Genomic DNA, 12,225 nt, shown 5'->3' with positions numbered 1-12,225 from the left:
GTGCTCAGTGGGGGAATCTCCACTATTTGCTGGTGTACTGAGGTGTGTTAGAGGAGTTCTGTTTTTGGAAGAGTGCAAAGGTTAGTACCTCAAGGAGGAACAGTGTTTTGCCTGTAATTCTAGTACTGTCATGGGTATTCTCTTTGAATCCATAAACATTTTGAATAACTCCATGTACGGGCACAATCCCCAGAACATCATGGTAAAACAATTTAAGTACAAAAACAGGTCAATAAGAGGCAACATTTCCTACTATATATTTTTTGGTCTTTTGAATAGTCATAAATAGGCAAACAAACAATATACACTTGGGTTAAAACACTACTGAACTACCCTCTTTTTAAAAGCCCCAAAACTATGGAAAATGTAGCCTCTTGCAGACTAAGAAGAAACAGTACCTAATTAATGCACTGCACCTTTAAGAATTCCAGAGCTAAAGAGCCTTCCCGTCATTTTATGCAGGGATTGTGAGGCACAGTCCGTTTTGGATGAGACAAGAGATATCTTATGCAACCAAAGCTCCTTTAAAAATGGGGCAGCGGGAGGATTGTTTGTTTTCTGACAGAATAACCACGACTGAGAACTAATGATTATAAGCAACAAACTTTTACTTCTCGGTCATGGAATTTTCTTCGATATCAATAACTAATTAGAACAGCAATCTAAAAGACGCCTCATTCTGGAAGAGATGAAACAAAAAATGGGCAACCCAATAAACCTTTGGGTGCTTGGGTAGTATACATGATCAGGTAAAGATGCCTTCAAGGGATTCTTTTTAACATTTGAGTTAATGATATGTACAACATCTGAATTTTCTAAAAGCCCTAAATAGTGGCTTGTTACACTCGAATGTTGAAGTGAATTATTCAATTGTACAGCGAATCAAACGCAAAGCTAGACAAAGCTCAACAATAATACTAGACCAGAGTGCCGCCTTCGACACCATCTCCCATGAAACGTTGATCCAGACTCTGGAAGGGATAGGGGTGAGAAGCGCAGCTCTGAAATGGTTAGAACATTTTCTGTCCAACAGATTATTCCAGGTATTTTCCAAAAATAATACCTCCAATATTTTGACATCCCCTTATGGAGATCCTCAGGGTTCGAATTTAAGCCCGCTGCTTTTCAATATTTATATAAGTCCACTAGCAAAAATAGCAGAGGAAGCAGGCCTCACAATATTTTCATATGCGGACGATACGCAGCTTGTCTTCTCCCTATCAGCAGCAGAAAAGGCGGAAACATCTCCCCTTTTTACCGGGCTTCAAAGAATGGCGGAATGGATGCACGCCAATAAATTGAAACTGAATGGCGATAAAACAGAGCTGCTTATCTTTCGAGAACAAAAAGAGCTCTGGGGCCTGTTACACTGGCCTACGGAAATGGGTCTTACCCCGCTTCCTGTTCAATCTGTTCGCAATTTGGGTGTTGTAATTGACCACAAACTGTCTATGCGACAACAAGCTGCAAAAATTGCCTCTATTTGCTTTGCCATTTTAAAATGGCTGAGGAAAATTCTTTGGCAGCTTCCTGAAGGGGCACAAAATACAGTAGTCTAGGCTCTCATTGGCTCAAGACTGGATTATGGGAATATCCTATATCTAGGGATTAACAAAGATCACACGACGGTTGCAGGTCATCCAAAATGCGGCAGCCAGGGTACTTCTCCACCTTCCTAGGCGGGCGTATATCTCTTAACATCTCCACAACTTACACTGGCTTAAGATGGTCAAATCGATCGAAATTCAAAGCACTATGTTTTATGTTCAGAATAAACACGGGGGTAGCCCCAGGCTACTTATGTAAACTGGTCCAAAAATACATCCCGTCCCGTAACCTTCGCTCTTTAAATCAGGCTAGTTTTGCTGTCCCTAGGTTTAAGCGAGCGTGAATGCGCGGCTGCTCTTTCGCTTACCTGGCTCCGGCCCTTTGAACTCACTCCCTTTGCAATTGCGACTGGAACCGAGCTATAGAAAATTCCGGAAAGGCATTAAGACCTTGCTATTTAATCAATACATTTGTATAGACTAATGACTCCTCCTGGCTGAGTACGGATCCAGGGCGCCGGGAAACCCTCAGGGTAGCTGTTGCGCCATAAAAGTTCAATAAATAAAATAAATAAGTGATAATACACAGGTGTATACTTAATAGAGTTCAAATGGATATACAAAATTGATGTACAAAAAAGGGTACAAATAACAAATCACATACAAGCAAAAGCAACTGAAGTGAGAACTTCTTCGTAAAGATCTATCATGAAACACTTTTGCCATAGCCCATTTCACAGAATTGATAACAGGAAGAACATCATTGACATTACAATGAACAATCCCTGAAAGAATGGTAACAGAGAAAATGGGTGAGATTGTCGACGTTTCGGTCTTTGGAGTGAAAGCATCTATAGGACCATCTTCAGGACGTAAATTCTTATATGTACTGATGACCCTGAATCATAGGGAACCTAGTAATATGTTCCAGAACCATATAGAGCAGCAACCAAAAGTTTACAATGCTCCACAAGTAAACAATTAAAGGTAGATATCATGTTGGGGTAACAGCTCATCTCAGAATTCAGTTAAAACGCATATTGTTGCAAGATTGACAACTCTCCCATTAATCATGGGCTTCCAGATTTTTCTCGGTCGTCCTAGTTTATCAGATCAAAACTAGTTTCCATTCTTTCAGGGATCCTCCGGGCAGATGTTTTTGCCTCCAGGACGGCGTCTTAATGGTAAGGAGCCTAAGAGGACAGTTTTGCAATTGCTCAAATGGAGCGCCAGGACTAGGTTAAGGTCCCACTGATGCATGATGGAGGACACATATGTTGTTAACCTTTCAAGAACCTATGTACAATGGAGCTTGGAAGAGGGGTGCGGTCAGGCAACCGCAGAAAGGCTGATCTAGCAAAACGTTGGCCCTTTAAGGTGCCCAGAACAGAGCCCTGCTGGGCAAGAGAAGGATAAAGAGAAGGGGCAGGAATGGGAACAACCTGTTTTCAGCACACCATTCCTCAAACTTGCCCCAATGGCAGGCATCTACAGTTTTGATGGAGCGATGCCTGGCTGCCACGATAACATCGCCGCTCACTGTCTACACATGAAGGCGTAGACTGCTTCAGCGATAGTGGAGCCTCCCATAAGGGGAGCCTTATCAGAGGACCGATTGCCATGATCGACAGCTTGCGATACCAAACTCTCCGAGCCCAGTCCAGAGTCACAAGAATGACTTGTGTCCGGCCGTTCCTGCTCTTATTGAGAACTCTGGGAAGAAGTGGTATGAGCGGAAAGGCGTACAGGTGGCCTGAGCTCCACTCAAGGCGAAAAATTACTCTGAGCAAGAGTCACCTTGGAAACTCCAGCACGCAGAACTGCGGACATTTCGCGTTCTCTGTGGTGGCGAACAGATCTAACTAAGGCTCTTACCACTTCTGAAAGAGACATTGCATCACATCCCGATGAAGACACCACTCTTTATCTGCTATGCATCTTCAGCGGAGTTTGTCCGCCCTGGCGTTCAGAGAGCCCACCAGATGCTGAGCCACCAGGGATATGCCCTGCTGTTCTAGTCATGTCCAGAGGTTCGGTCCTTCCACAAATCTTCGGCCATCCAAAATACACTTGGCTGCATGCAATGGCTCCAGCGGCTGTTAACTTGGTCCGATCCCTGCTGAACGCGGAGGCAAGGAGAGAGACCGAGACAGAGTATGAGCTTATGCGCATCGCTACGATCAAGCTCCCAGCTACCATTTTGTGCATCAAAATAAACTGTTTTAGGGGTATCTGGGGTATACACATTAATATCACAACCATTGAGCAGATCCAGATATGAAACCAGACTGCCTGGGTTCAAGAGAAGCTCCTTAAAGGTAGAGCTGTATGGCAAGTCTGGGATAAAATAGAGAGCTGTTCTCTTCTCTGTAAAGCTCCTGTATATCTTGAGGGTGGACTCACAGATGCACTACTACTACTGAAAAGCCAGAGGTGCCTGTGCCATTAGATGCTGTAGAGTGGCAGTAAAGTTAATGGTTATTTCTCTAATCACCCTTCAGCATTTAATCAGCAAGAGAAGTAGACTCCTTAAAGAATTCCATCATCTTGAGGATGATTGTTGAAAAGCCTTAATTCAAAATATGTATTGTCTTTAGCACTCATCTGTAAGTTCACCTTCAAAGCATTTCATACATTTTAATCATATCAAAACAAATCAAATTAAGTTAAAAGTCATTTTACACAGGTAAAAAGAGCATACTCAATTTAGTGTATATCCCATTTAAAACAATCACAAAAAAAGCTTCTTAATCACTTACCTTCTTCCGGCACACAGTGCTGCGATTAAGGCCAAATCTTACTCCGTTACACCTTTTGGGTAATGTTTTAAGTTTTATCTACAAGTTATGTGACTTTTGAATCCAATTTGTAATGTATTTATTCTACAATACTACACTGCTGAAAGTTCAAATGCTGCTGATTTCACAAACACAAGAAACAATGCTTTATTTTCCGCCTTCAAATCTTTATTTTGGTGTGGAATAAGTTTATCAATTTACCTCAGTCATTCATTTGAAAGCCCAGAAAAAGAGAACAATTCTGATAACTTTTCTGGCAATTTAGTTATTACATTGTCTTAACGCACAGCCAATGCCTGCACCCTGGGGTTCTTCCTTACCAGAGTGCAGTCTGTTTATGTTCCCAATACTCCCAGAGCCCCTGCTGAAATCTCCCACTGATGTGCTTCCTTAAAATGGAGGGGGTTATCTAAGTACCAAGAATCTTGCCCAAAACTCGCGTTCCACCTCTAACTACTAGACCTTCACTGGTTACTCAGCTGCAGGACCCCATTCCTTCCTATCACACGCCTGTAATGGAAACTTTATAAACAGTCAAGAAAAAAGGTGGAAGAGGGTCTGCCTATAAACAAAAGATTATTGTAATATGCCTACAAACATTTACCATTAATTTGTCCTCAGCTGTGATAACTGTCCCAGAAAAGGAACGGGACCCCTTAAAGGTCTGCTTTTGTCCTAACACCTTCTAGTTCAAAGGTGTCCACCAAATGACAAGGAGGGCTACATCACTGCCAGATGTTCGGGATAACCACAGACTAAGCAAGTGGTTTGTATTTAGATTCACTGTACGCAATTATTTTTGGATGTGCATCCAATTTGGCATGTCCATTACAAATGAACTGAATAGTTTTTAGAAAGTAAAATAAAGTTGATAAAAATGTTACAAGGTTTGGTCAAACAACAGAGGGGACTTGTACCAAGGAGTTACTGAGCCGCTTTCAGGTTCAGTAGAAAATGGACCAGTGAACATGGGTTGAGCGATTCGACCAGATCCATCTGGCCAGGCAGTAAAGAATTATTCCAAGCTAATAACCAAAGGAAGGATCCCTATCACAGAAAATAAAGCACAAGGTAGTGGTTGAGATATGCAAGATCACAGTCCACTTCCACACTTACCAACTGCATCAATGTCTACTTTTCCCAACCTCCAAAACTAGGTTAAGTGGAATTAACCCAGACCACCAAGAACAACATCTGTTTATATGATGCAACTAAAGTGGTATGTAAGCAAACACTTGCAGGGTTCACAGGCTGTACAATGGAAACTTCCCACAGTTCCAGATTTCTGAAAGACACAATTAATGCAAAAGGATACAGGTTGTATGAACTTTGTTCGTCCTCCCATGCCATCGTAACCTGTCCTAATCTGAAAGCAAGGAAATTTAAGGGTCATTTGGTAGAAAGACTGAAAGCCCAGAAAACAATTAATTAGTATGCAGTTCTGTTACAAAATAAGAGATGGCAAAGGGTATGGATGTAGAGACTGGCAAGGAGAGGGGAGTATTGCATAGGTATAAAATACTGAGAATTTTCAAAGTGAGATCTCCTTAGGATTGAAAAACTGTGGAGGCGGCACTCTATTCTGGACAGGCATATTTAGCACCACCACATCATACCATTAGAAATCAAGACTGTTTTGCAATGTCTAAGACGATGAAAATCTCTAAGGGAATTTAGAGTGATAATGTTAACCTTTGGTAGTGTTTTTTCATTGAAAGCCCAGGAGTCTTTATTTCATTTAAGTTTCCTTGTCAGACGAGTTCATTTAATTGATTTTTCCCCCTTTCACACAGTGCAACTACATTTTGCCATTGAAGAAGTATGATATGAAAAGGTCAAGGGCACAAGAGTATGTGTATGGTTGTTCATTGTTGAATTCATAACAAAGCACAGAAAAAAAGATTGACCAATAGGCTGATTTCCGACTGAAAAGGAACAGTTTACCTGTAACTCCTGTTCTCTTGTAGGGGTATTTCCATGATAAGTCATACGCACTTGAATAGTCCCACCCACGTGCAGGAACCCCAAAGCACTTCTTTAGATATATCTTCTTAAGGTGATATTTTTTTGCCTTTTTTTCAGGAAGGCCGGCAAAGACCCTTAACCCGTTCCATGCTGAGAGTTCCCCGGCCGTCCCACATGACAGTGGGCGTGTGCGGGTGACGGCCAGGGGGCATCCGAATCCGGCCCACTGATTAAAATGCCCACACCGCGGCATGAAATCCGCCGCGGTCAACGGGTTAAGAGATAGAAAGACAATAATGCAGCCTAAATACATAGTCTACACTGGGTGCATCTTCATCAAGAATTGAAAAAAGGTAGCCAGTATTCTAAATTTGTGTAGTTTTTGTAGTATTTAACACACAGAATCTCCTTCACAAAATCCCTTTTTTCACAACAGAGTTGAAAGGAAAGGACAGAGTAGCCCCATAGGCTGCCATTATATGTCTTTGAAAATAGAAGCGGTGCCTTTAAGATCTCATATACCACCAGTATCCCATCATGCACAGCTAGTGGAAGTTACTTCAGTTCTTTTGAGGGCAATGAGAAGATAATGCATGCTCTAGTTTATGCATCCCTCTGTCTATTCCACCTGGGAGGAGGGAGGGTTGCTTATGACTTATCATGGAAATACCCCTACGAGAGAACAGGCGTTACAGGTAAGAAATCGTTGCTTCTCATAGGGGATTTCCATGTACAATCATAGGCACTTGAATAGATTAGCAAGACCATCCCTATAAAGGGTGGTGGAAGAGAAAGATATGCAGATCTAAGCAAACAGGTTCCGGAGGGAAGCCTTCCCTTCTTGAGCATCTGCCTTGGCATCTGAATCCAGGCTGTCATGTATAGTGAAAGTATGAACTGATTTCCAGGTAGCAGCCTTGCAAATCTCTGCAATTGGAATATTACAAAGCAAGGCCGCAGTAGCTGCTTTCCCTCTAGTCTAGTAAGCATTGTAAACCAATGTAGGATCACACTGCTTCACCTCCCAGCGGGTCGCCCCTGAGCATTGTGATCAATGCAGTTAACCAAGCATGTGTGCTTGCAGGATTGTCTCGAGTAATTACAAAGTTGTACTGGCCATCTCTATACATGTGTTTCTGGATCATTATCCGTCGTCAGTACAGATTAGGCATCAAATATTTGGGGTTGCTGGGGAGGCTGCCAAAGTATTCTCAGGTCACAGTACCTCTCAAGGCACTCAGGAGCCTCTCCACGAGAGGCACCTGAGCACCTTTAGAGGTACTGTGACTGAAGACTTGGCCAGCTGTTTTCTTCTCTCTTCTGCTCCCTAAAGCCGGATTTTCTCTGTCAAGAAGAATACGCTTAGAAAAGTTTTACAGATGGATCAAGCATCAGGAAGATGAGAAGCAGGAAGACAAATTATGCACACTCATTGAGAATCAGTCTTAGCCTTCTTCCTACCCCAGTCTGGGCACTCTGTGTATTTTGAAGAGATACACCAAATTGGTAGAGCTCATTGCTGCAGGGTCCTGAAAGTAGGAGCCAGAAAAAAACACTGAAGTAACTGCCACTAGATGTGCATGATGGTATCCTGGTTGTCTCTGGGAACTTTAAGGCACTGCTTCTATTTTCAAAGACATATAATGGCAGCCTATGGGGGTACTCTGTCCTTTCCTTTCAACTCTATCATGTAAAAATGGGTTTTGTGAAGGAGATTATTCTGTGTGTTTAATACTCCAAAAACGACACCAATTTAGAATACTGGCTTCCTTTTTTCACTTCTTAATGAGGATGGGGCCAGTGTAGCCTATGTATTTAGGCTGCATTATTGTCTTTCTATCTCCAGTGTCTTTGCAGGCCTTCCCGAAGAAAGGCAAAAGAATATCCACGTAAGAAGATATATCTAATGAAGTGCTCTGGGGTCCCCGCACATGGGCGGCACTATTAAAGTGTTTATGACTATACATGGAAATACCATACGAGAGAACCTGCCTTTTATGGAAAAATCTAAATTATGGAGGAAAAAAAGTTCAAATAAACGTTTATTGTGGGGACATAAAGCAATAGGTTTATAGGATGCTCTTGTTATCATTTTTCTTTGAACTAAGTTGTTAGACTATACTTACAGCGCCTTTATTCTGATGAGGATTTAACAGGCTACCGTGGGGCTTGCCCTTTAAAAGAGAGTTCTTGATGAAGGCAGGTAGATGAACCTCGTCATCATTAGCTTCTTGGTGCTCCTCTTCTCGATGCTGTTTAGAATAAATGAAAAACATTTATTATAGGTGCTCCTCTTCACGGGCTCAATTTTTTTTACTTGTTTCTAGACAGAATGGTGCTTTTAAGTACTTGCTTCTTCCTTCCAGATTTCCGTTGGAGAAGGAAAACGAAAATTTGCTTAGCAAGCGCAATGACATGGCAATGTGCGATAAAAAAAAAAAAAACTCTCCACAAGTCAGCAATATATTTTATAGCCACTGCAACTCACATACTATGAAAGAAAGCCCAGACAAAGAAAATAGGTATAGCCTTTGCAAGGTGGCTCACGTTTTAAATATATTTATTAAAAGCTTGTCACACAAATAAAATGGAAAAAAGAAACTCTGCTGTCCGCTAAATGTGGGCGCCTTATGCCTGCAATAAAAAATATTTAATTCTAAATCTTTCACTGATGCAGATGCTTTAGTGCCTTTTTTTAACAAGCCTTCCATTTTAGCAAGGCATTTATTATATTACTGCATGCTGACATACGTTTCTTTTCGCCACTTACCATGCCAGAAGCACGGCCCCACAAAGTGTTCCACTGGTATGGAAAATTAGGGCCCTGAAAGGGAGCACAGCACTGTCCCTAGAAATCTGTTCACGTTCAGAGAGCCCGCCAGGTGGTGAACCACCAGGGAAATGCCCTGAGGTTTCAGCCATGTCCAGAGACGTAGTGTCTCTTGACAAAGGGTCCAAGACCCCACCCGTCCTGTTTGCTGCAGAACCAGATGGCAGTGGTGTTGTCGGTTACCACTTGCACCAGCCTTTCCTTGATGGAGGGTAGAAAGGCTTTCAATGCAAGTCTCATCTCTTGGCGCGCCAGCAGGTTGATGTTGAGTCTGGATGCCTCTGATCTCTACCTCTCCCAGATGGCTGGCCAAGCCCAGGAATGATAATTCTGTCACAACAGTCAGATCTGGTTGGTGAAAGGAGAGGAGTCTGCCACTGCAGATCTTTTTCAGTGTCCTACGAGCTCTGGACAATGTTGGAGAGATTCCCCTGATGCAGCGTCCACTGAGCCTTTAGGTCTCACTGCAGAGCCCACATATGCCAGCAGGTATGTGTGACTAGCAGGATGCAGGAAGCCATGAGGCCCAGCAGCCTCCGAGTCCGTCTCAACAAATTCCAGGATAGAGGCCGAAACATCAGTATCATAGCCCGAATATCCTAAACTCGACGTTTGGGAGGATCAACCCGAAACTGCAAGGTGTCCAGAACACGCTCAATGAAAGGGAGTTTCTGACAAGAGGCTAGGTGTGACTTCAGCACGTTGACAGTGAAGGAGGGCCGTAGTCTGGAGGTGGGAGACAACTGCCTGGGACGCACTCTGCCTTCAACAGCTAGTTGTCGAGGTAGGGGAATACTGGCACCCCTGATATCCGCAGATGTTCTGCAACCGCTGCCATCACCTGGGTGAACACCTGAGGGGCGCCCGTAAGGCCAAAGGGGAGCATGGTGAACTGATAGTGGTTGTTATTTACCGTGAACCGTATGTGACGTTTGTGGGTAATGCCTGCAATCCAACGCTACTATCCAGTCTCCAGAGCCCAGGCCAGACAGGACTTGTGTCAGCGTGAACAGTTTGAATTTCTTCTTTTTTAGGAAGAAATTGAGAGGGCGTAGGACTAGGACAGGGCGATAACCGCAGTCCTTCCAGGGCACCAGAAAGTAGCAGGACTAGGGACCACGACTTACAGCAGAAGCTGGCACCCTCTGAGTGTCTCCCTTGGCCAAGAGAGCCGCCACTTCCCGTGGAGGAGCGATGGTCTTCCGTCAGCATGTCGTAAGTGGATGGCATGGGTGGAGGGGTGGTTATAAGGGGGACAGAGTAGCCCCTTAGAACAAACTGAAGAACCCAGCAGCCTGAGATTATTAATCTCTGGTGGTGCAGGTTGGGCGTATCCTGCCGCCCACTCGTTGTCCATGATGGTCGGAGGGCAAACTAAAGAGTCTCCAAGGCTGCAGTTATCTGGGCAGTGATGGACTGGGTCAACCTCTGCCTGCTCGTCCCACAGGGTCTGTGGGTGCCACGTCCTCACAAACGCAGGGGCTTGAAATCTTGCATGCAGTGGTGGCTGGGCAGATAGAGATGCAGCAGAAACCCCCTTCTGTGGCCACAAAAGGTGAACTCGGGTTGACAAGGGCCATGGAAAGGCCCATGGACCTAGCTGTAGCTCTGCAGTCCCTAGAGTGCTCCAGCACGGAGTCCATCTTGTCTCCGAAGAGCCAGCAAAAGGCATGCCTATATAAGAAGCTTAGACATCCTCTGAAAGCCAGTTGTCCTCAGCCAGGTGTGGCACCGTAAGGCCACCAAATAAGAAGTTTGCTCCACTCGGTCTGATTAGCCGTTGTGATGGCTGACAGAGTGGCATAAAGAGTAATGGTGTTGGTGGATTGCATCTTCGGATGCTTTTCCTGCTCATTGTGGCCCCACCACACTACATGACACCTCCCCGCAGTGCGGTTGCAACGATTCAACCAGGGCAGACAGGGACCCAAGAGATCAGATCAGGTGCTCCCTCTCAACTCTCAGCAGATGACCACCATGTTACAATGCCTAGATGTATTTAGCCCCCAAGAGCCCAGAGCAATGCAATGCACAGTGTACCCCCTTGGAGTCTCCGGTCCTGATACCGAGGGTTATCGGTTCAAAGGTAAGTATTCGGTTGTGGGAGTTGGTGTTCTGGGGGTAGAGTCAGGGGTCCCCTAGAGTCAAGGGTGCACTCTTGTTACACCCTAAGCCGCACTAGGGCGGCCGGGTGCAGAGTTCGGAGGCCAAAAATTATCCAATGGGCGATAGGGGGCCTCCGGTTGGTGGCTGCTTACGAGCAGGCCACAGGGTTGTGGGAGCAAAGATCCTGGACTTGAGCTCGGGGCAAATGGGGGTTCAAGCCAGCACAAAAGGTGCACCGTCAGCGGCACTGGGGTGGCCGGGTGCAGAGAGCTGTTTTGGTGTTGGGCGCCCTGTAGCTTTCAACGGGGAGTCTCCGGTTTGCAAACACACTGCAGACTCAGGGACAAAGGTCTTCTGGGCGCGACCACCACTTGGAGAGGTAAGTTGGGATGCTGGGGGTTGGCTAGACACCGTCGGTAGGCCACCCGAGGCCGTGGGGTGTCAGGTGCAGGTGTGCCTTTTAGAGTTGGATCTTCTTCCCAGGTCCTCGTCGCAGTTGGGGTACCTTCCGGATTTTGGCTGCAGGCGTCCGCAGGAGGCTTTGGGCATGTCAGGGATCACTGGATCTCTGGTCTGGATTGCCGGGGAGACCTCCTCATGGTGCTGGACCACTCTAACTCGGGCGTCGAGTGCAGAGTAGTGCAGACTCACAGATTTTGCTGACGCTGGAGTCTGTTTGGTCAACAAATCTGGTGTTCACGGGAAACAAAGTCTTTACTTTGGAAGGCAGGGCAGGTCCTCGGGGTTCTAGAGGTTGCTGGCTGCAGGACACACAGAGTTTTGCTTCTGCAGGTTCAAGGTGGTGACAGGCCAGTAGGGCTGGGACCAAGTCAGTGCGTGTCCTCCTCTTGTCGGCTTCAGCACAGCTGTTTGGTCCTCTTCTTTTTCAGGTTTCTTGTCTGAGGAAGCACGGGTCAAGGGTGTCCCTACATACTAAATTTAGGGGCATTACAGGTAAGTAAAAGGTTGGGACCAATAG

General features: G+C 45.0%; 1 protein-coding gene across 1 annotated transcript in view; it reads right to left on the bottom strand.

The window, feature by feature from the left end:
• The window catches only part of TRAIP (TRAF interacting protein), a 241,531-nt gene that overhangs the window by 10,365 nt on the left and 218,941 nt on the right, over positions 1 to 12,225 (bottom strand). The window contains exons 13-14 of the mRNA XM_086936803.1: positions 8,437 to 8,562; positions 5,661 to 5,711 (exon numbers count right to left, since the gene is read on the bottom strand). Of these exons, the coding sequence (XP_086792929.1) occupies positions 5,661 to 5,711; positions 8,437 to 8,562 (177 nt within the window). The remainder of the gene's footprint in view (positions 1 to 5,660; positions 5,712 to 8,436; positions 8,563 to 12,225) is intronic.

This window comes from Lissotriton vulgaris, chromosome 9 (genome assembly GCF_964263255.1).
Source record: "Lissotriton vulgaris chromosome 9, aLisVul1.2, whole genome shotgun sequence".
NCBI lineage: Eukaryota > Metazoa > Chordata > Amphibia > Caudata > Salamandridae > Lissotriton > Lissotriton vulgaris.
Note: the sequence above shows the minus strand (reverse complement) of the source record. Positions and strands in the feature narration are given on the sequence as shown.